The sequence below is a fragment of the Raphanus sativus genome, chromosome 5 (genome assembly GCF_000801105.2).
Source record: "Raphanus sativus cultivar WK10039 chromosome 5, ASM80110v3, whole genome shotgun sequence".
Classification (NCBI taxonomy): Eukaryota; Viridiplantae; Streptophyta; class Magnoliopsida; order Brassicales; family Brassicaceae; genus Raphanus; species Raphanus sativus.
Genome location: NC_079515.1, coordinates 31,980,808 through 32,004,288, shown reverse-complemented (window position 1 = coordinate 32,004,288; position 23,481 = coordinate 31,980,808). Strand labels below are relative to the sequence as shown.

Below are 23,481 nucleotides of genomic sequence, written 5' to 3'. Positions count from 1 at the left end.
GGTTTGGGCTTAAACCGTTCGGATTATGGCTGGTTCAGAAAACCCCAAACTTTATTTGTTAGTTTAGAATGTATATCGTTCATGCAATTTAAAGCATTTTTGTACTAACATATTTTAATATTTATGCTCTAAATTCTAACAAATCGAATATAAAAAAATATGAATGTACTTTACTATTTCATTATTACAAGTCACATTATAAATTTTTAAACCGTGTCATTTTTTTCTGCATGTAGAACTATTATTCAAAACACAGTGTAGAACATTTAACTGCATTGAGCACAAATTTTGTTTTTATATGTTTAGTTTTAGTTTACACTTGATTATTAATATATTGTTAATTTTATAATTTTTTATAATTTTTTTAAGTATATGAAAACACTCATTTTAAAGAAGAATATTTTAAGCTAATTTTATATTTGAAGACGAAAAAATTGAAACAAAGTTTTTTAATGAAAATTTAAATGTTTTAAAATAGTAAGAGTGGTAGTATAACATTATAACTAGTTATTTTGAGAAAATTTAAAAGTTCTATAATTCTTTTAAGGTCGAGTTGGACTGAACCAGATTTAAATACCAAGAAAATGTTATGGGTTTTGGGCAGGATTAACCCGATTGACATCTCTAATTATGAGAACATTTTCAATAATATTTTATTTTTTTATTTTAAAATAGAGTTTAGAGTAAAATTATATTCAAATAATTTTTTATTTTTCATTCCATAGTAAAATCAAACTGAGTTTACTCTATACATAGAATAATTCTCTTATTTTTGTTCTGTCATTATATTTTTCACTTTAAAATAAAATATGATTGGAGAAAAAATTAATTCTATTACATATTTACGCTATTTTGAAGGAAGAAATAGAGTGAGACTAATGGGTTTGCTCATGAACTTGCATCTAGAATTTTGGACCAAATGATTTAAATTAGTTTTGGTTGGTTTTTTCATTTCAGAGTTAGATGTTATTTTGTAAAATTTGAATAATGTGAGGGTTCTTTTAAAATTTTCTTTGGCTTTCACTTTTGTTATTACAGATTCGTATGAAAAAGGAGGTTCGAAAAAAAATATTACGACTAAAAGTTTGGCTTAGGTTTGAAGCGCATTTTGATTGACAAAAAAAGAAAAGGTTTGAAGGCATTTTACAAAGCTACGGTCGACGACTGAAAACTGTTTGGTTCAAAGAGGGGATTCCTCGATGCTCCTTCATTACATGGCTAGCCTTTCTTGGACAAGAGATCTTCTGATTTCTTGTGGCATAAGTGTCCCTGAAAACTGTGTCTTATGTTCATCTGCTCAAGAATCTCATGATAACCTATTCTTCCACTGCATGCCCCTATGCGGCTACGATTTGTCCTAAAACTTCTGTGTATCTGCCCTGTCGTCTCCTGTTGCAGAGCAAGGTTTTCAACAAGAAACCAGAGGAGGGAGAATTCAAAATGTCCGTTCTCGTATCTTTTCGTCTTCCTTCCGAGCTTTTAGGTTTGTTGGTTACTTTCTCGCTGCAGCAAGTGAGAGAAGTGTATCTACGAGATGACATATAATTATGGAGCTTATTCCTGCAAGTCTTGCGATACTTCACCGCTCGTTTGTATTACCCTAAGATTATTATTCTGGATACCAAAGTCGTTCTGATCACCAAGTAATTTGCTTTGATCATACATAAAAGTGATTTACTTCAGTATCTAATGAATGCTGAGTTTTGGAGCTATGCATCACTAATGATCCTGTGGTTTTCTTGATAACGTTTATGTTTTTTTCATTGAGGTTTTGTGTTTAAACAAGATTAAGTGTTTAGTGGGACTGTTCTTTTCTTCTTTTTGTGATATTAGAAGAATTTAAAAGCAGCTACTGTTGCTCAAAAAAAGCAGCTACTGTTGCTCTCCTTGTGCACAAAAAAAGAAGAATTTAAAAGCAGCTACTGTTGCTCTCCTTAGAAAGATTGTTACCAAATGGGTAGATCATACTCTCAATCGAACTATCAAGAGCTTCATGCTAAAGAACGAAAAAGCTATCATTCAAGGAGGAGCCAAAGGGTTGATCATCTCTTAGTTGTCAAAAGTTTGAATCAAATTTTCAGGTTTTCTAATAGATAAGTAGTGCATTATGCATGCAAAATCTTTGGACTCACCCTCCACTCCTTTGTTTCACCTCGGAGGTTAGATAATGGCACTAATGTTTGAAACTTTAGTTTTGTTTCTCGATATAACCTTTTCTATGTACCTGCATGGCCAGTGGCAGAGCCACCTTGTACCGAGGGTGGTCAATTGACCCCTATGAAATATATAAAATTAGATTATTAGGCTTCAATACATTAATTTATGTTTGCTGTGGTAAACTGGTCGGAACTTCTTTTTTTGACACCCATATCTCAAATTCAAAACTCAGATATGACTCTTTAATTATGACAAATTAATTATGACCCTTATGAAATGGATGTCAAGTTCCGCCACTGTGCATGGCGTCTCTTCTGGTTGTTTTCAGTTGCGCCAAAACTTCTATACCACCTTAACCAGAGAAAAAACAAACCTCAAATTTTCAAGAATTATCAGAATTATTCAATATTATCCAAGTTTATATAAAACTACTCGAAATATACAAATCCAAATATGGTCATTATATATATCAGTAGTAATTTTAAATAGACGAAGTACATGTATTATATCTATTATATTTAAAAAGAAATACAAAAAACTTCTTGCCTTTTTTTAACTGATTACTTAGATTTCTAATTTCTTTTTTCACTTTTTGTTTAATTAATAACTTAGTTTCGGATAAATTTAATAACAAACAGAACTATTTATTTAATTTGATTTTTTCTACCATATAGTTTAATCACTTTTCAAATTTAGAGGTCACATTTATCGTCCAATCTGATTTCATTTAATTAATATAGTTGTCCTGCACAAGTATTATATTTCTTAAATAAAAACTAATATCCGTGCGCAAGATCTAGTGTGCTATTATTGATATTCTAATTACTATCCTCCTTTGCATTATCACACCTTTTATCCAAAATGAACAGGTAAGAAATGATCATTGTTTCCAAAATATGCTGTCGTTAACCCTTTAGCCGTGTTGTATGTACGTATAAAGAAGTCTAAAATAATATCAAAACTCTAATAAAATTACCCATGATTAATTTATTTATAATACATTAGTCGCTTTTGTAAATAGAAACAACATAACTCTTTATTGATATATAATTCGACCATGATTAAAGATATATATGTATACCAAACTTCAAAATCAAGTTCTGATGGGAAAAGCTACCCAAAAATTCGGTTTGCTTTATTCTATATATGTTTGGTAGTGACCATACCATTTCATAATGATGCAAATAATTGAGATAGGTGATGGATACGCTATGCGCAGGTGGGATAGCACATGGGATATGAAGTATCATATCATTTGATATCTTAAAGACGATAAAAGCTTTCCTTACAAAATCCCTGTGATTGGTACTTCACAGATAACTTAAAACTAAAAGGCATCCTTCACTTTAAACAGAGCAAAAAAGATTGGAAATAAAAGGTTGAAGGGACAGTCAAGCACATGTGCATCATTATTTGGTATGTAGTTTTTAGTTACTTTGGCAATATAATCAGTGGTTGTTGAGATCAAAATCTTCTAATGAAAATTATACTTTTTTGGGGTAAAAATATTAAAATTTATTACCAGATTTTAAGTTTTTGACAGACAAACAGGAAAAACAAAAAACAGAAGACAAAATTAAACTTAACACATATCCAGATCTACACAAAAACATAAACTACAAGCAAAGCAGCATCATCGGAAGAAAGCATCAAAGACGGAGCCTTCACTACCACATAATCGAACTTGCAGCTAAAACAAAATATTGGACCTGGTAGAGTTAGGCGTACCCAGTTACCAAATCTTAAAAATTAGGAAGTTAAAAGCAGCTCGTTAGACCCACTTAATCCACGGCTTTCAAAGATAGACCGCTACACCCGCAACCAAGAACACTGGCAAATAGAATATCGAGCTTTATTTAGAGAATGATCACCCAAAACAACCACATGCTATCGAACCTGCATCAAAAGTTATAGACTTCAAAACTCAGCTCGATTAGAGTAAGTTATCTACGTAGTCATGATATTCCTTCTGTTTTATATTAAGTGTCGTTTTAGCTTTTAACTTTTATTTCATTATAAGTGTTGTTTTACATTTTCAATACATATTAAAACAATTTTGCCAAATTTTATCTTTATTTTTAATTCATTAATTAATAAAACCAAAGAAAAAATTATATTAAATAAGAGTAAAACATAAAATTTAACAATGTCTTAACCCATGAAACAAATAGAGTATTTGTTATCCCACAAAGGTTTTATATAAACACAAACAAAATATTTTATTACTATTTTTCTTCAAAATAAAATTACTTCTAACTTATTTTTCATTTCAATATTATAATTTTATTTTATCGAATTACGTATAAAAACATGTATTTTATCATGTGTATTCAATTGTCAAAGCTCCTTATGATTCGATACTAGTTGATCTGAATGTGAAATTCTATCTTGGTTGGAAATACCGGAGCCTTGATTTTGAAATGGTATCAATCTTCGATCTTGTTTTAGGTGAAATATCCATGATAATCAAGGTCTGCGTTTTGGAATTTGCTTTGGGAATCAGATGCAGAACGTAGAAGAGGTGGAGTTGCTCTAAAGGTGGTGTTCCAACAAGGTCCAACTCTTGTTTTTCTCTAAAACATTTTTTTGAGTTAATTTCGGGCGATTATAGAAGAAAACCTTATGACTGGCGGATTTTGAAGTGATAAAAGACCATGTAAGTAGATTTCAATCGAATAGGAGGTAGAGATTGACGGAATATCCGTTAAGATTTTCGATACCATTTCTGTTTTTTCGATTCTACATAAATGAAGCCACGACGATAAACAACGTGTCATCCATGCATTAAATCTTATCTTTTGTTGTTAATTTTTTGGACTTAATTAAATTTGAACTTTGTTTAGATCTGCTTATATATAGCATCTTTTATTTCTTTTTTATTCTAATTATGTTTAATAACATTTATTCTATTTAATTTAACATTTGATTATATATATATGAGTGGACTAAACATTTATAACCAGTAAGTTCTTATGAATAAAATTTACTACGGAACCGGAATTAAATATGATCATATATGTATAACTATGCTATTCATATATTATTTTGAACTTATTGTTTTACTTTTTTTTGATAATTTCTATCGTTTAGTTCGTTCGGTTTCGAAAAAAACATACTTAGTACCCCACTGTCTAATCCAAGTTTTAATATCTTTCAACTAATGTTAAAAGGTGTACCAATCATATTTTACGGCTCACTATGTTACTTTTATCATCATTATTTTTCACCTTCACAACATTTTCTATTTAGTTTTAAATCCTATAAACTTGAATATCTTAGTGGATATTTGAACTTAAAAAAAAATTCCCAACTTTAAACACCATTTCCCACTAGCTTGATTCTTCATTTGCGATTTCATTTCTTATGGAAAAAGATCATTTTATCAAAATCATTGTAAATTTGAGAGAAAGGGTCTAATCGAAGGTTGGTTTCGTCGTTTAGGTAAGAAAGAAACTTGCTTGTACCTTTCGGTAATGCGTTCGTAAAAACTGAACCTATAAAACCAATCCACCTACCATCCTTTCTTCTGTTTTATTTTCTACTCCAAGTTTCCTTCCAATTTTAGTTTATATATAACCAAAAGAAAAATATAGCTCGAATTTAATAATGGAGTGTGTTTATTACACACAATTCTAACTGACATAATCCTCTCTTTTTTTTGAAAAAAAAACATACTCTCATCTTCTTTAAATACGTATAATAAATTGAAACAAGTCGGTGATAATTTCAACATCGATTCTCATCAGCCACAAAAGGTTCTCATAATTAAATTGAAAATACACAAAAGATACCATTTTAAATGGTTTTTTTTTTAACAAGAATGCTTACCATTTTAAATGGTTTCATCCATCAAAGTAGTCGGACATAGTTAGATGCATCTTCGTCGAGAGCAAACTATTTTTTTAAGCTGCAACCAGATTATGTGTCCACACCAAACAACAATATTCGATTTAAACAGATGCACAATTGCATGTAAACACTAATTTAGCCATTAATTTTGAGATAATTAGTATCATTAGTATCTAATTTTATTTCACTTCCGTCCAATTTCGTGCGTTGATATTTATATGGTTTTTGTTTAATAGCTCAATATTAAATACCTTATTTATATGAACTTGTTCAGACATTATTTTTTAAAAATTGTTGTATAGATGTGTATCTATCATTGTGCGTCTCTATTATAACGTGGATCAAGATTCCTTTCTTATCTTCATCACTCTCACATTCCTTTCTCTTCAAACTCACTCAAAGAAAAAATGACTCGACCATCAAGATTCCTCGAGACGGCGGCCACGCCACCACAACCGTCGGAGCAGATGCTTGCGGCGGAAACCGACATGGTGGTGATCTTGTCGGCTCTTCTATGCGCTCTCATATGCGTAGCTGGCCTTGCCGCCATCGTGCGCTGCGCCTGGCTCCGGCAGTTCACCACCGGAGAAAACTCTCCGTCGGCGAACAGAGGCTTGAAAAAGAAAGCTCTCCAGTCTCTCCCGAGATCCACCTTCACCGCGGCGGAACCAACCTCCGGCGCCGCCGGTGACGGAGACGGCGGAGATTCGACGGAATGTGCGATTTGTCTCAGCGATTTCGCCGACGGGGAAGAGATCAGAGTGCTTCCTCTCTGTGGCCATTCCTTCCACGTGGCGTGTATTGACAAATGGCTTGTCTCTAGGTCCTCGTGTCCTTCTTGCCGCCAGATTCTTAGGCCGGTGAGATGTGACCGGTGCGGTCACGCTTCCACGGCGGGGAGTCAGATGAAAGATCATCAACATCACCAACACTCGTCGTCGCAGCAGCTCACTTCCTCTGTTCCTACTTTTCTTCCTTAGCGCTAATTTTTCTTTGTTAATCAGAATAATTAATTCAGAAAGTATTGTAAAGCGAGTTTCATTAGGAAATGGAGATCTTTTTGTGTGGTTTTTCTTGTGTTTAAATCAATTAGATGGAGTTTATAGTTCTTGATGTTTATTTACCAGGTTATAGTAAATTATATAATGTGAATTATTTTATTACACACATCAATTCATTATTGATTAGACAGCTTCTGGAGACGGCCATGTGATACCTGAACAAGAAGTCCAAGCCCCCTCGATCCCTCCAGAAAACTACCATATTTATTTCCAGGGAAATACAACTTTATTTTATATACATAAGTTTTGTTTTTAATAGAATATAATATAATTTATATGATTTTATAATTGTATTGATGAAATATTAATAATTTTGTTAAAAGCTATAAAACACATATACCTGTGTAAAAATTTAAAGATCAAGTTGTAAATAAAAAAGTTCACGCAGAAAAATCAAATCAAAATTCACCGCGAAATTTGAGTATATTCTTCTTTTCTAAAAAATAAATAAATAAATATAGTTTTCAAAAGTAGTAATACAAAGTTGTAGTGAAATTTATGTTTTTGATTATTAATGTTTAGATTTTGTCCAAACAAAAACAAAGCTAATCATAATCTTTTTCAAATCGAACCAGAAATTTAATTCCGAGTAAGACCGAGCGAACCCCCCTTCTCTTCCCTTTTTGTTGTGTCCAGCGTTTCCATCTTTAACGGTACACAAAGACATTTGCTTGATTTCATTCACTGCCTTCTACTCTTCTCAGACCGAACATCTAATCTCCTTCGATACCGCACAACATTTCGAGGTCTACCTCTGTTTTCTGTCTGCAGCCACTACCGTTTCTCTGTTTGTTTCTTTCCTTCCTTCCCGTTTGACTTTGTTGTTAGGGTTTCTGTTGTTCGGTCTTGTTCTTAGGGTTTGTGTTAGTGTCGTTTTGTCCAGAGTCCTGTAGACCCATCAGATCGCTCGTGCTTTAGTGCTTAAAGACTCGTGCTTTAGGGCTTAGGGCTTAAAGACTCGTGCTTTTCTCCTAAAGGGGACAATACTCCATGCGAAAGTTGCGTTTTTATCTTGCTTATGATATATGTTAATGGTGATTCTGTTGTCTTGTTTCAGAGGGTCAAGAACATCATGGGCTCTTTTCTCTTTCACTTATTGGTATCATCACTTGTCCTCCTTCTTTTGTTCTTGTTTTCATCTTCTTTTGCCTGATCTTAGATTTTAAAGAGCTTTCTCTTTGCAGGAGAAGAGGGGAGTATTGTGGAGAGGTTGCAAGGTATCAGCACTCTTTGGTCTTGGGTTCTGCACGCGTATGTACAAAATCTTCTCATCATTTGACTAGTGTTATGATTCTAGCAGTTGTTTTGCGATTGATGTGTGTGTTTTGTTTGTCTTTCCTTCAGATAATGCTTTGACCATTTATCCAAATGAGTTAAGTAAACAAACCCAACAGGTAATCAAGAAATGATTTTTTTTTTTTTTTGTTGAAAGGATACAGTTTCAGTTGATCTCTTAAGTCTCTTTCTCATGTTTCAGGTGTTGGCTAGAGCGAAGTCTTGCGAAAAGGTAAGCAAGGAATGGTGTTAAAGCATGTGATTTTGAAAAGACTATAGTTATATTGGTTGACCTGTTATGTCTTCTCATGTTTCAGGATTATAGGGCTAGGCTGGCTAATGTGAAAGAAGTCAGAAAAGAGTTGGACGATGTACTGCAGGTAAACACACAAGAAAAGAGTTGGATGATTTTTTTAAAAGGAGGTATTGTTGTACTTTATCTGTAATTAATCTCTTCCCATGCTTCAGGTCTGCAGGGCTGAACTAGCTACTGTGGAAGAGCATAAAAGAGAACTTGAAAAAGCCAGGCAGCCTGAACCTGTGGAAACGTGGTGTGAATCTAATGAAGAATCTGCGTGGATTTTCATGAGCGAAATGGAGGAGAAGAAACGATCTGATGGTACAGAATAGGAACTAAACTAATTAAATACTTAGTAGCTGAAGGCTGTGATGATCTCAATATGACAAAAAACGCAAGTCATATGACGACTGTATCTTCTTCTTGTTCTGACATTAAACATATTCACAACTCCGGTCATGGTATCAAATGTATGCAGAGGGTTTTAGTAAAATCAAAAGGAAACAAGAATTGAATTACATTAAGAGGAACAAGAATACAATCACTTTTGAGATTACGAATTTGAATTACATTTACCTCAGGAAACCAGTCAGGTATGAACGAATACAAAGTATACATTTGGGGTTCTTTGTTTGAGCTTTCATAAAGCGGTGAGACACAAATCTACCTGATGATAAAAGGTCAGACTTTTTTTTTGTCAAGAGTGGTTTAAAGGATCTTCGTGTTGTTGTTGTCTAGTTGGTTGACTTGCAGAGGAAGCAGATACTGTCGACCCAGCTCTTCTTCTGTTTTGTGCTTTGAGACTTGGTGTTTCTTGCCTCCACGAGATCATTCATGTATTGAACCACGGCCTGTGAGGATGGTAAAAAGCAATCATGTACAAGAACAGAGATGTCACACAAAAGGACAAAAGAGAAACTGGAGATGAGAAATAACCTGAGCGCCCTTTTGGATTACATCCCTTGGAAGCTCCTCAAGTGGATTTTGCTCTGTGTTAAGAACACGCAGCTGTGAAAGCGCTTTGAAAGAGAAAGGAAGGTAACGGATCTGGTTATTGCTCATATCAAGCTCTTCCAGCTTCTCCAGGTTGCCTATTAACCCCGGGAGTGACCTCAGGTTGGCAAAATTGTTCCCAATGTTAAGCTTAACAAGCGTTGTAGCATAACATAAGCTGTCAGGCACTGACTCAAGCTCGTTGAAACTCACATCCAGCTCTTTGAGGTTAGCCATGGAGGACATTGTCGTAGGCAACTGCCGAATGTTATTGTAACGAACAGACAGAATCTCCAAGGTAGTTATCTTCCCAACAGCTCCCGGAAGAGCTTTAAGCCTGTTGTAATCCGCACGGAGCTCTTTCAAGGAAGAACAGCCTGAGATACTATGCGGAATCTCTTCGATATTGTTTGTTTCAACATCGAGCTTCTTGAGAGACACTAGAGAACCGATGGATTCAGGGAGAACAGAGAGGCCGTTAGAGCTCAAATCAAGCTCCTCTAGATTTACCAATCTACTCAACGATGATGGAAGAGACTTCAACTGGTTTCCACTAAGATTCAGGTTGACCAAGTTCAGCAAATCTCCTATAGACTCAGGGAGCTGACTGATTCTATTCGAATACAAATCAAGCGTCGTCAATGATAACATACCTCCTATGGTTTCTGGTAATGCCATGATGCAATTCTCAGACAGATCTAGCCTAACTAGACTCAATAACTTGCCTATAGAATCTGGAAGCCATTCGAGCTGATCCATCAGCTTGTGCTGCAGATTCAGCTCCTGAGTACCTTTCTTGGCCGACACTTCAATCAAAGTAGCAAGCTTTATGAGACTCAGCTTCTCCCCATCACCGTTGAGTTTCTTAGCCTCGAGTGTAGAATCCAAAGCCTGAGGCTTGCGAGGAGCTAACAAACCGTCGCTATATAGCGAAGACTTGACCTTGGTCACAAACGTATCGTCGCGCGTGAACATCTCCTTGGACTTGACAGGAGCCTTATCGGAATAATACAAACTCGCCGGAGAAACAACCACTGGAGCTGGCTCCTTAACATTGGAGGAAGGAGGAGGAGAAGCAATGCAATTGGAAGCTCTCTGAATCAATTCGTCGAACACAACGTGTGCAGACTCGAGATCGAGAACCTTGGCGGCGTCTCTCTTCTGTTCTTTGCTCTGGAAACGAACGAGACCTCTCCTCATCTCCTGCAACACGTCGAAAAGCTCCCGAGGAACATCGGAGGCTTTGACCTGTCTGTCAATGGCGTCAAGGCGAGCCTGATCGTCCTTGTCGACGTTCTGTATCAGAGAAGCCGCGGCTTCGACGTCGTCGATCTCTGGTCTAGACGGCAAAGATCTGTGGATTCTCATGATCTCTTCAGCCACCTGATTCATCGAATCCGAACGTTTATCCATCGGAACACCAAAATCTAGAATTGAAGGAAGAAGGAGAAGAAGATGATGTTTTAGCCTCAGACAATAACAGCTGTTTCCATTATTATCTCTCTGTCTTAAGATCTTGTTTTCTCTTTCGTCTTCTCATTCTTCTTTCTTTCTTCTTCTTCTCTTTCTCTCTCTCTCTAACTGCAAAATAATTAATTTAATTAATTAGAAAATGATAGTATTAGTATGATGACAACTTTTTCTCCGCTGTCTTTTTCTATTTTGCCTTGACTTGATGATAATCTTGTTTATCTCGACGTAAACCTTAATTAAGTACTAACATGATTGTTATTTTTTTTTGTCCGCAACGTAATCGATATTATATGATGTGCAAATAAAATAACATGAATAATTAGTATAATACTCCCATGAGAAATTTTTAAAAAGAAGGAGAATGAATAAGGTGAGTCACTCTAGATCAGTTATCTACTTATCTGTAGAACGCGGCGTATGTCAGTGTGCACGTTCTTTCCACTTTATCCGGTCCTTTTTACTGGAGTATTCTTTTTCGCAAACAAATGCAGTTTTATACTATTTTTGACACGAGTGAGCCACTTTTACAATGTAATTAACAAAATATTAATATTGACAAAGTATTTTTTTGCAAACAAATACAGTATAACCTCTTTAAATTAATAATCGATAGATTAATATTTCTATACATTAATATAATTTTATAATTTTAAATTGAGTTTTGATTCAATTAGTATCTCGATAAATTAATAATTTTTATAAACTAATAAAAAAATATAGTTTTGGTGTAGTCGCAATATTATTAATTTATATATGTTTTACTGTACCATTTTTCTAATAATTTAGATAGTGAATTTAGTTTTAAAGATTATTTTTAGGGATCATTTTAAGAAGACGAAAACTTGGAAAAAGGAAGGACAGGTCTTGTTTACTACTTGAGAAATAAAGTAATGTACACTAACATGATCACTACTTAAGAAGCAAATAATCAATTAATCACAAGCACAAGTGGTATTAAGCAAGAAAAAAAAAACTATGGGGGAAAAAGGTGTGGAAGTTTTTCTTTCACTTCAAAAAAAAGCTTTTTTAGGAGAAACTTTTCTCTTAAAGTAATGTACACTAACATGATCATTAATTAAGAAGCAAATAATCAAATTAATCACGAGCACAAGTGGTATTAAGCAAAAAGCAAAAAAAAAAAAACTATGGGAAAAAGGTGTGGAAGTTTTTTTTTTTCACTTAAAAAAAACTTTTTTAAGAGAAACTTTTCTATCCCTAATTTATTTACATTTCCATTTCCAAAACAGAATAAGAATTTTCGATTCTGAATTCACAAATTTCAAGAACAGTTTTCTCATAAAAGAAATTAAACGATGATTTTTTTAAAATACATATACAACATGAACAATATAATGTAAGTGTTGTAAAATAAAATTGAAATAATTTTTGTGGATGATATTTGAATTTTTTGGAAAGGTTTTATATGTCATTTACACAAGCTCACTGTGGATCATAATGGTTCATCAATCTCTTTTATTCTGAAAGACTGACTCAGTTTTTTTGTTGTCAAATTACTATGTTTAAGATGTTAGATGAGGAAGATAAGATGTTCTGTAATTCCCTACTTGAAGATCAGTAAGAGTATGCCGCTTTTTTGGACTCCATTGCCTTCTTTCTCTGATTACACTAAGGTTTTCTTTTCTTTCTTTTTTTTGGTTAATTTCTTTGATACTTGTTTGATTTCTTATTGTTTTTTGTTCTTTTGAAGCCGTCATTTGAAACCATAACAGAAAACGTCAGACACCTGTTTCTTGACTTGTGATCATCAGTTTAGGAGAGGTTAGAGAGAAAATAAGTTAGAAACCAACTTATGTCAGTGCTTCTTTAATTACTTGTACCTTAAGCCTGCTAAGCAGCATTTTAATTAAAGTATATATGATATGAAACATGGGTAAGAAGAACAAGATGAGAAGTTGGTGCAAGCCTTTCCAAAGGTATGAGATTCTCAGATCCATTTTTGCAATTCAGAGATGTATCACCAGTTAGCCAAAGATGTCTACTAAGAGACGAGTGAGAGTTTTTTGTGTGCTTCAAATGGATATGGTAACATGGAGAGAGCAGCTTTTGAAGGAACGCAGATCTCGAGGATGTATATATTTCTCAAAAGGTTTAAGAAACAAGGAAACGAATCCGAGAATGGTAAGCTCTGCACACCCAATCACCGTTTATACTAGTTTCTTGAAATACCAAATCAAGCTCTGACAAAATTGCAGGCATCACTTACTAGATTTGATTTTCTCAAAAAAAAAGAAAGATTTGATGTTCTCTAAGGCTTCAAGCAGAGAGGTTTTATGCTTCTTCCATAACCACTGAAGAAACAATTAAAGATTGTTCTGACATTTGAGTGTTTGAACAAGAACACTTGTGTTTCAAAAAAAAAAAAAAAAAAAAAAAAGAACAAGAGCACTTGCAAGTAAAAGAAGAGGAACGAGACTTAAAGCTGACAATAGCGAGTCTTTGAAGGCCCCTTTTCGAGGAAATGGAAAATGAGGATCAGAAGTGTGCAGAGAAATCAATTTCTCGCAGGAGGGGAGATCCGGTGGCTGTAGCTCCACCGTTGAGAGCACAAGAAACCTTAACAAAGACTTATGACTATTGATTCATGTGATCATGAGGTAGAGAGAAAGAAGATACAACTACTGTAGAGTTTAAAACTTCTTTTTTTCTCGAGCTCTAAAGACTACCAATCAATTTAAGCTGGAATAAAACATAATCAAATTAACTAAAAAGCCCTCACCTGAGGGATAAATCAAGAACAATTTTGGTCCAAGCTGTGACTACTAAAGAGTTACAACTTGGCACACAATCCAGACTCAACTCCAACTGCAAACGCACATAATAAAACTCTACTCAGAATCCCTCAGATTGTTTTAAAGACCATTTATTGGTGAAATAGCTTTTCTTATAATTGGGTCCTTCTCCTACATCTTCTCTAATCACTCTTACCCTCCTGAGATCCAATCTCCTGTAAGTAATGCTCTGCATCCAAGGCCGCCATACACCCTGCAGCATCCAGTAGTTATCATCAGAGTCGCTTAAGAATGTGGTTGCATCAAAACCGCAAAAAAAAAAACATTTGAAGGTAATCAATGTCATAAAGGTTGTAAATTGGATTACATGGAACCAAGTAGTATAAACATGTCTTATTCAAGTGAATCAAATGATAAATGAAGGCAGGCACTTTGAGAACATGAAAGGGTTCCACTATAAGATGCTAACGACTTTAACCGCACACTCATGATCATTCTATAGCAAACACAAAATCATGTCTAAAACTACTTGAGTGAATCAAATGATATAAAAAGCCACGCACTTTGAGAACATGAAAGGGCTCCACCATAAGAAGGTAATGACTTTCAAAAACCCAAGTAATTTTGAACAGAGCGTCAAACAATTTTTTTAAAATTGTTCACTTCAACAATATACTCCTGAAACCACTTAAAATGGTCTCACAAATGAAATGGTAAACGAAGCAAAACACATTGAGCAAATGAAAGGGTTCCATCACTAAAAGCTAATGACTTTCAAAAAAGGGTTCCTTAAACCACAATTCTATTAAGCAACAACAGTCAAATATCAGATACTCTGTGATATACTTCAGTCATGATTCCCAAAAAGTTATCTCATTTCCTAGAAATGTAAAAAAAAAAAGAAGAGACGTGGAGAACGAACCAGTTCCTGCAGCTGTGATGGCCTGCCTATACTTCTTGTCTTGCACATCTCCAGCAGCGAACACACCAACCACGCTCGTCTTAGTGGTACCAGGTTTAGTCACCACATACCCATCCTCATCAAGCTCAAGCTGCCCATCCAAGAACTTCGTCGCCGGCTCATGACCAATCGCAAAGAACAACCCAGACACTTTCAAATCCGACACATCACCACTAACAACGTTCTTCACCTTCAGACCACCAAGCACGCCTTTCCCGCTCTCATCTCCATACGCCTCCACCACCGAAGAGTTCCAAACCACTTCAATCTTAGGGTTCGACAACGCCCTCTGCTGCATGATCTTCGACGCCCTGAACGTGTCCCTCCTGTGGATTATATAAACCTTAGACCCGTACTTGGTCAAGAAATTCGCCTCCTCCATCGCCGAGTCCCCGCCGCCGATAACCGCCAGAGGCTTGTTCCTGAAGATCGGAGCCGCGCCGTCGCAGACGGCGCAGGCCGAGATCCCTCGGTTCCAGAAACCGCCGGCGCCTTCGCCGGATCCGGCGAAGCTCAGCCGTTTCGCGACGGCTCCGGTGGAGATGATGACGGCGTCGGCGAGGACGGTTCTGGAGTCGGTGAAGAGCTTGAAGGGCTTGGAGGAGAGGTCGACCTTGGTGACGGTCTCGGTGAAGATCTGGGTGCCGAAGCGCTCAGACTGCTTGCGGAACTTGTCGACGATGTCGATGCCGAGGATGCCTTCCGGGAAGCCGGGGAAGTTCTCGACGTCGGTGGTGGTGGTCAGCTGACCGCCCGGAGCGATGTCGTTGGCCATCCATCCCTCGAAGAGGAGGGGCTTGAGCTCGGCTCTGGACGCGTAGATCGCCGCCGTGTGCGCCGCGGGGCCGCTTCCGACGATGCAGACCTTGGTTTTGTGAGTTTCCATGGCGGAGGAGGAGGAGGATAGATACGGCGCGTTTAGAGCAGACGCGGAGAGGGTAGATCCGAGTAGAAGGGCTCCTGCTCTGCTTAATATAGACTTTAATTGGCTCATACAGACGAGTCAGACCAACACACATGTAATAATTGTATAATACGATACACTTTATTTGAATCTCCAACCAATTGGTATTTTGCCACCGACCCATTTTCATTTTTCCTAAAATAAAAATTATTATTTTATATTTAAGATAGTATTTTTTCAAAGAAAAATGGTTTTGAATAGTTTCAAAACATGTTTTTGTTCTTCAACTAAACTAAAGTTAAACTGGTCAAAATAGTATTAGACAATTATATGTTTTCTTATAAATATATTGAATAAATAAATATTTAAATTAAATTTTTGATTTTGTTCAAAATTTATTTTAACACTTTTTCGATTTTTTCTTTAGAAAAATATTTTAAACCAATTAGGCTTAATATGTTTCATATTTTCTTAATATATTGAAAAATATGTATAGTATCTTCATAAAACTGAGAAAAACTTTCACAAATGTTCATTTAAAAATACATTCTTAAATGTATATTTAGGAGACACTCATGAATATATTTTATGAATATATTATTGAATTTAAACTAAAATAATATTTTGAATATGTATAACATCTTCCTAATGTTTTATGAAGATCTTTCTAAATTTGATATTTTTATTTTATAGAGATATTATACATATTTAAATATGCATATAAGTCACATTCAGAAGAATGTTAAACAGATTAAAATTTACCTTTCTAAATATACATATAAATTTATTAGAGAAATATAATTATACGTTTATTATGATATTCTTGAATTCGGAAAATTTTTCTTGCAGATTCAGATATCATACATATTCATGATGATTTTCTAAATTTTTAAGAAAATAACGTTTTAAACAAAGAATTCGTTAAGAAAAAAAACTGAAATTTTTTGAAAAAATAATTTAATTATATTATTTTTTATTTTAATATTTATTTATTTTAATAAATAATCAACTAATTTATCACTTTAATAAAATCTAATTTGGTCACTTTGATATATATTCGGAGCTATTTAAGAAATAAAAACTTCATGTTTTAATTATGGTTTGATTTTTTTCTTGAGTTTTGATGATTATACTTTGTGATTACCTTATAAAGTAAAAGGTTAATACATACTCTCTACGTTCCTGAATAAAATATATTTAAAATTTTAATGTTTCAAAATATAAGATATTTTTATGTATTTAGATAATTTTTTATCTAATAAAAACTATGTAACCAATTATATGGAATTTCAATCATATTTAACAGTCTATTTTATAATTAGTTGAGTATTTTTAAAATTTCTAGTTTTAATGATACTTTTTAGATACAAAAATATTAACATGTTTTTATTTTTAATATCTATGTTTTAACAAAAAGATCTTATATTAAATAATAATATCTAAAAATAAGAGAAAATTATCTCTTATTAAAATAGATACATGATATAAACATGATTTGACGTTATTACTTTTAATAAAATCTTAGAATACAAAATAATCAAATAGAGCATATTTAAATAATATATGAAGTAAAGATCATTTTAAATTATACATGTTGGTTAATATATATTTAAATAAATTATATTAACCAGTTTTAGTTTTAAATATGACAAATACAAATTGAACTCATTATATATTTAAAACCCAACAATTTTAAAATTAAGAAAAAATTTATTGCTAAAAATATAATAAAACCTGTATACTAATATACGCCAAAAATAAATTTATAGATTTTATTTTTTCATTGAATTAAATATATTAAAACAATATTCTTTCAGTTTCAAACTAAATGTATCTTTGAAACCTAACAAAAAAATACTTTCATTTTGTCATGCGCCTTACTAATACAGAATTTGTTTTCCAATAAATTTCTACAATAATATCTTTTAATTAAAATAAATTAATAACAGTAAATTAGGATGTAAAAAACTGTTAAATTTTAATTTTGTTTAAGAACTTCAGTACCATACTTTCAAAACATTTTTATCAAAGAAATGAAGTAAGTAGGATATACTGAGATATAAAAAAAATTGGTATTATTTCTCAAAAATAAGTAAGAAGAATCAAAATCACCAGAAAAGAAAGTAATAGGTATGGAAATAAATATCTTTACTCATAAAAACTCATAAACAATTCTTAAATAGCTTACTTATATAAATGTTATTTAAAATGTATATTAACTGTTTATTTAACAAATTATGAAAATATTACATATGATTCATGATGGTGAAAATCTTCTCTAAGTTTTTTCTCAATTAATTAATTTGTATAATTAATTTCTTTAGGATTTAAAACCCAGTTCTTTTGGTGTAGAAAAATTAATGAACTTTAATCAAATGTAACAGAGCAATGCGCTTTCATAATAAAACTAACTAGGAAATGCTCATGTATATTAATCGATGATTGTGGTCAGGACCTAACTCTTAATCTCTTTTTTTATCTTTGTATCACTGGAACAATTCATCTCTTGTAACACAAGAAAGGTGCTGACTCTTTACGTGGATGTCAGTCAAAGCAAATGTTCCTCGCTTTTATACATAATATATTAGGTATTACAGTGTATTTTTGAGGTATAAATATCACTGGCTAATCATGAGCTATACAAATCATCTCTCGATGGACTACAGGAGGTTGGTGGCCAAGCTAATGCCAAGTCGGAAGCGTGAGGCAGAAGTGAAAAAGCTCGGTAAGAGATATATAGGTCCTACTTCAGATGTTAATTCTGTTTTTGGTAATTTTGATTGACTTCAAGTAATTCAGAATAATGTAGGATGATATGCATGATTTCTCATTTCTGAATTTCGTTTATACGATCATTCTATAACTTAACACTGATCAATGTGAGAAGGTTACAAGGTTCATGGCCATCCTTTCTCCACCGCCACAAGGCGTGTTCTAGCTGTCCTCCTTGAGAAAGGGCTCTTATACGAGCCCATTACTGTTGATCTGAAATCTGGTGAGAACAAAAGGGAAGCTTTCCTCTCTCTCAACGTAAGTAATCTTATCGCCAAAAACTAAAGATTATTAGTAGCTTGAGAGTGGGATTTATCCATCAAGGTCAATTTCTCGTCTGTGTTAACTTGATGTACTCCACTCTCATGTTCGAAATTTCATCTAGTTATTACTAGTCCACCTATTTGATCAGGCTTACAGAAGGACTTCGTGGTGAGTGTTCTACATATATTTATTAATTGTTCGATATAGGTTCTGAATCTTGGATACTCACCTAGTGATTTACCTTAACACAAGGATTTTAAGTTTTAACAATGTTGTTATTGACAATGCAGCCATTTGGTCAAGTCCCAGTTTTTGAAGATGAAAACGTTAAGCTGTTTGGTAATTAAATTTAAATTACGTACTAAAATAAGCAACATCCTGACAATCGTTTGCTATTATATTTAGTCTATTTTTCAGGCTAACTTCAAATGTCAAATTTCTCCTTATAGAGTCTCGAGCCATCACACAATACATCGCATATCTTCATAGCGCAAGAGGCACACAGCTTCTGAGTTTAGAAAGCGATGAGACACTGGCAACATTAACAATGTGGATGGAAATCGAAGCTCACCAGTTCGATCCATTTGCATCAAGACTCACTTCGGAGCAAGTCATTAAACCTCTCTACGGTCTAGAGACTGACCACACAGTCGTCAAAGAAAACGAGGCTGGTCTAGAGAAGGTTCTAGATGTCTATGAAAAACGGCTTGGAGAATCTAGATTCTTGGCTTGTAATACCTTTTCTTTGGTTGATCTTCACCACTTACCCAATTTACAGTACCTTTTGGAAACTCCAACGAAAAGATTGTTGGAAAATCGACCAAGAGTGCGTATGTGGGTGGATGAGATTACTGGTAGAGAGGCTTGGAAGATGGCCTGTGATCAAGAAAAATCCTGGTTTGGTAAACAAAGGAAAGATGATACTACGGGAAAGGCTTTCAAGATGCCTTGTGAACAAGCAAAGTCCTGGTTTGGTAAGCAAAGGAAATAAAGGAAAACAAAAGAAAACTTTGTGTGGGAATGTGTTTGTGTCTTTTGTTTGTAAGCGTGTGCTGTTGCTAAAGTAAGCTTCTGTTGTTTGTTGACTGCTGTGGAATGCATCTTATAAGATTTGTTTGTGTGCTGGCTTATGACTATGTATGTCTGATGTATATAAATAAAGGACAAATTAAAAAAAGTTGTTAATGGTTATGAATAGCAAATAATGTCCATTATGGAAGCTATAATTATACTTGTTTTAAAAGTTAACTTGTTTTCTAAATTATATTTTCTCAAACTTGAATTTCATATTGTATTCTTCGGTTCCGATTAAGTTTGGATAATAAAACTAGGAATCCAAAATCATACATGTAATAAAAGTCGTCTTCTTCTACCTTATCCCTTCTCTCTCTAAGACCTCCAAAGCGATTTCAGATCTCCCTCCGGTCCGGCGTCGCGTCGTGCGCGTGAGCGTCGCGTGAGTGCCCGGCTCCGGGGGGTCCTTCTCTCCTCTCTTCCTTGGTTTCTTTTTGCCGCTTGTCTGTCCATGTCGGACTCTCCGCCTTGCTTGAGTTTCTGGGTTTGCGATTCTGAGTCCGTCGGTCGTCCTCTGCGCAAGGATCTTCTGTCGGGTAAAGTTTGTGCTCTCTTTGGTAGCTCAGCGCGTAGTAGCAGCGATGGCTGGCAACCGGTCGGCGTTTAGGGTTGGGACTGGTTCGTTTTCCATTCAGATCTGGTCCATTATTGTCGTCGTTTATTAAGGGTGTTTGGTTCGATCTCTGCTTCTGCTTGCGGTGGTCTCTGCCGTGGTGAAGTTTGTATCGATCTTCTTTCGGGTATTGGATGCGGGTCCTGTTTCGGTGTCGGAGCGGACTGCTCCTTTGCCTCGGTGGTTAGGTGAGCTCCGGCTCTCTGTTTGGAGGTGAGCTCCGGCTCTCTGTTTCGGAGGTGAAGCTAGAACCAGACTGTGCAGGAGGAGTTGACAACTGGTTTCTATCAAGCTTTACGTTGTTGTTTCTAGGTTGTTTTATCTGCCGTTGCGGTGGATTCCGGTGGTCGTCTATGGCTTCTGGAGACTGTCTTGAACTCGGCATCACCTTGAGCATCCTTGTGACGGCCGCTTTTCCTTCTCTTCCCAGGCTTTAGCGGCAGCTATTTCTCTCGGGTTTGACCTCTTAGCGTTTTCATTGATCAGCTCTCTCCGTCGACTCCGGATTTGGGCTCTTTCAGCTGGGTTTTGGCTACTGGTTCTCGGTAGGCCACAAGTGTGGAGGCGGTTCTCGGGGAGTCATTGACCGCCTCCGAGTCGCCACTTGATCTTCGACCACATCCCGGTGCCGCTTTAGACGTTTGGCTCTCTTGCGGTAGTGGTTTTGATTTTCCTTGCAGGTTTGTGGAGGTTCAGAGGGTTGGTGGTGGCGTCAATAACAATCCGCTCTTTCAGTTTTTTTGGCAGCTTGGAAGTGTGTTCAGTAAGGGTTCTCGAGCTTCTCGGTAAGGTCTTGGTCCCTCACTTCTAAAGTTTGTCTCGTGCGTCATGGCAGTGACGGTTACACTGTCTCGAAGTGATCATCAGAAACCAGCTACTCCAGAGACGACAAGGGAAGTCCCGGCATCCAAGGAAACAAGGAGAACCTCACCTTCCCGAGATCATTGTCAATGGTTGAGAACGGTAACTGATTCCTAAGGATTTCAAAAGTCGGACTAGTGGAATGTGTCGGGTTTAGTGGGTGGGCGAAGCTAGAATGTAATAGACTGAATTAGGAGTTTTTGTTCAAATCGAGTTTTGTAACCGAATCTGAATTCCCGTTCTCGGGGTCGATCTATAAATATATATAATTATAAAAAAAAAAAAAAAAAAAAAAAAAAAAAAAAAAAAAAAAAACTAGGAATCCACTATTATTCGAAACTGTCGATCCATTTGTTTGTATTTGTATCCTGGAACAATTCATCTCCTGATTTTATCAAAAAAAAAAAAAACGATTCATCTCCTGTTACACAAGAAAGGTGTCGACTCTTTACGTGAATGTCAGTAGAAGCACGATGTTCCTTGCTTTTGTATTGCGGAAGAAAGTATATATAGTTAAATATCCTATATAAGGGATCCCTCTTATGTAATTTATATTACATCATTGAGTTGAAAACCCTTTATAAAAGTATCTAGCATTGGAACATGGTCTCCAACCTAATGCCAAAATCTGATTTTGGTAATAAACTAATACTAATAAAACAGGATATGCATGATTTTCATCTCTGAATCTCGTTTCTATATATGATTATTCTAACTTTACATTAATTAATGTGAGAAGGTTACAAGGTCCATGGCGATCCTTTCTCCACCAACACAAGGCGTGTCCTCGCTGTTCTCCTTGAGAAAGGGCTCTCTTACGAGCCCATTACTGTTGATTTGAAAACCGGTGAACACAAAAGTGAAGCTTTCCTCTCTCTCAACGTTAGTAATTTTGTCGCCAAAAATGAGAAATATAGTTTAGTAGCCATGCTAGAACGAACGACTTCATGAATCTTCTACATATATATTTCATATTTGTCATAGATTATGAATCTTCGACACTCAGCTAGTGATTAGTTACTTGTAACACAAGGATTTCATGGTTTAACAATGCTGTTATTGATGCAGCCATTTGGTCAAGTCCCAGTTTTTGAAGATGGAAACGTTAAGCTGTGTGGTAATTTAATCTAAATTACGCACTAATAAACATTGCATATGTGCATAGCTTAAGACGTTAAGCTGCGTGATAATATCATTTGCTATAGTATTAAATCTATTTTCATACTAATTTCAGTTTCAAATTTCTCCTTATAGAGTCTCGAGCCATCACACAATACATTGCATATGTGCATAGTACAAGAGGCACGCAGCTTCTGAATTTTCAAAGCCACAAGACAATGGCAACACTAACAATGTGGATGGAAATCGAAGCTCACCAGTTCGATCCATTGGCATCGATACTCACTTGGGAGCAAGTTATTAAACCTATTTACGGTCTAGAAACTGACCACGCGGTCGTCGAAGAAAACGAGGGTAGTCTAGAGAAAGTTCTAGATGTCTATGAAAAACGACTCGGAGAATCTAGATTCTTGGCTTGTAATACCTTTACTTTGGTTGATCTTCACCACTTACCTAACATACAATACCTTTTGGGAAGTTCGATGGAAAAAATGTTGGAAAATCGACCTAAAGTACGTATGTGGGTGGATGAGATTACTGGTAGAGAGGCTTGTAAGATGGTTTGTGATCAAGAAATGTCCTGGTATGGTATTAGCGGATAAGCTCTCAAGATGTCTTATGATCAAGTTAAGTCATGGTTTAGTAATCAAAAGAAAACTTTGTGTGAGAATGCATGTTGTGTTGCGGTGTTTGTTTGTAAGCTTGTGTTGTTGCTAAAGTAAGCTTTTAATTGTTGTTTGTTGACTGTTGTGGGGTGCATCTTTTGAGATTCGTTGTGTGTTGGTTTATGTATGCATGATGTATATAAATAAAGTGAACTAGTTGTTTTCCTGCACCATGTGCAGTGATAAATTTTTTAAAATTTAAATTATATTTAAAAATGAAAATTACCAATATTATATATTTTATTATTTTTACCAATAATTAATATAAATATCATTTAATTAAGCATAAAATTAAGATAAACTATTTTTTATTTTTAAAAAATATTTAAGAATATATATTATATATTTAAAATTAGAATATTAGATAATTTTTATCCCTTTATTTTGGTTAA

The 23,481-nt window shown here is 34.9% G+C and overlaps 6 protein-coding genes across 9 annotated transcripts; 4 read left to right on the top strand and 2 right to left on the bottom strand.

Moving 5' to 3' along the window:
* The first annotated feature begins 6,280 nt into the window (after positions 1-6,280).
* On the top strand, positions 6,281-7,171 carry LOC108857795 (probable E3 ubiquitin-protein ligase ATL44). The gene has a single exon (XM_018631807.2). The coding sequence runs from the start codon at positions 6,414-6,416 to the stop codon at positions 6,984-6,986; it is 573 nt and encodes a 190-aa protein (XP_018487309.1). The 5' UTR covers positions 6,281-6,413; the 3' UTR covers positions 6,987-7,171.
* A 114-nt stretch (positions 7,172-7,285) lies between these two features.
* Positions 7,286-9,160, top strand: LOC108863391 (uncharacterized). 2 transcript variants are annotated; one of them, XM_018637801.2, is made up of 7 exons: positions 7,286-7,813; positions 8,125-8,166; positions 8,252-8,318; positions 8,412-8,461; positions 8,545-8,574; positions 8,660-8,722; positions 8,811-9,160. In XM_018637801.2, the coding sequence occupies exons 2-7, from the start codon at positions 8,140-8,142 to the stop codon at positions 8,970-8,972; spliced, it is 399 nt and encodes a 132-aa protein (XP_018493303.1). In that variant the 5' UTR covers positions 7,286-7,813; positions 8,125-8,139; the 3' UTR covers positions 8,973-9,160. The 2 variants fall into 2 exon arrangements, with proteins under 2 accessions (XP_018493303.1, XP_018493304.1); XM_018637802.2 differs by having other exon boundaries at positions 7,286-7,854.
* Positions 9,110-11,211, bottom strand: LOC108863390 (plant intracellular Ras-group-related LRR protein 5). The gene is made up of 2 exons (XM_018637800.2): positions 9,577-11,211; positions 9,110-9,491 (listed from the first exon to the last, which is right to left on the bottom strand). The coding sequence occupies exons 1-2, from the start codon at positions 11,044-11,046 to the stop codon at positions 9,375-9,377; spliced, it is 1,587 nt and encodes a 528-aa protein (XP_018493302.1). The 5' UTR covers positions 11,047-11,211; the 3' UTR covers positions 9,110-9,374.
* Positions 11,212-13,804: 2,593 nt separating this feature from the next.
* On the bottom strand, positions 13,805-15,826 carry LOC108863416 (thioredoxin reductase 2). The gene is made up of 2 exons (XM_018637837.2): positions 14,779-15,826; positions 13,805-14,109 (listed from the first exon to the last, which is right to left on the bottom strand). Exons 1-2 carry the CDS (start codon positions 15,809-15,811, stop codon positions 14,039-14,041), a joined length of 1,104 nt encoding a protein of 367 aa, XP_018493339.2. The 5' UTR covers positions 15,812-15,826; the 3' UTR covers positions 13,805-14,038.
* Positions 15,827-18,319: 2,493 nt separating this feature from the next.
* On the top strand, positions 18,320-19,921 carry LOC108859225 (glutathione S-transferase F4-like). 2 transcript variants are annotated; one of them, XM_018633106.2, is made up of 4 exons: positions 18,320-18,446; positions 18,609-18,751; positions 19,048-19,096; positions 19,207-19,921. In XM_018633106.2, the coding sequence occupies exons 1-4, from the start codon at positions 18,353-18,355 to the stop codon at positions 19,746-19,748; spliced, it is 828 nt and encodes a 275-aa protein (XP_018488608.2). In that variant the 5' UTR covers positions 18,320-18,352; the 3' UTR covers positions 19,749-19,921. The 2 variants fall into 2 exon arrangements, with proteins under 2 accessions (XP_018488608.2, XP_018488607.2); XM_018633105.2 differs by having other exon boundaries at positions 18,359-18,461.
* A 1,945-nt stretch (positions 19,922-21,866) lies between these two features.
* LOC108859723 (glutathione S-transferase F4) lies at positions 21,867-23,243 on the top strand. 2 transcript variants are annotated; one of them, XM_057010558.1, is made up of 4 exons: positions 21,867-21,942; positions 22,045-22,187; positions 22,374-22,422; positions 22,569-23,243. In XM_057010558.1, the coding sequence occupies exons 1-4, from the start codon at positions 21,909-21,911 to the stop codon at positions 23,024-23,026; spliced, it is 684 nt and encodes a 227-aa protein (XP_056866538.1). In that variant the 5' UTR covers positions 21,867-21,908; the 3' UTR covers positions 23,027-23,243. The 2 variants fall into 2 exon arrangements, with proteins under 2 accessions (XP_056866538.1, XP_056866537.1); XM_057010557.1 differs by having other exon boundaries at positions 22,560-23,243.
* The last annotated feature ends 238 nt before the right edge of the window (positions 23,244-23,481 follow it).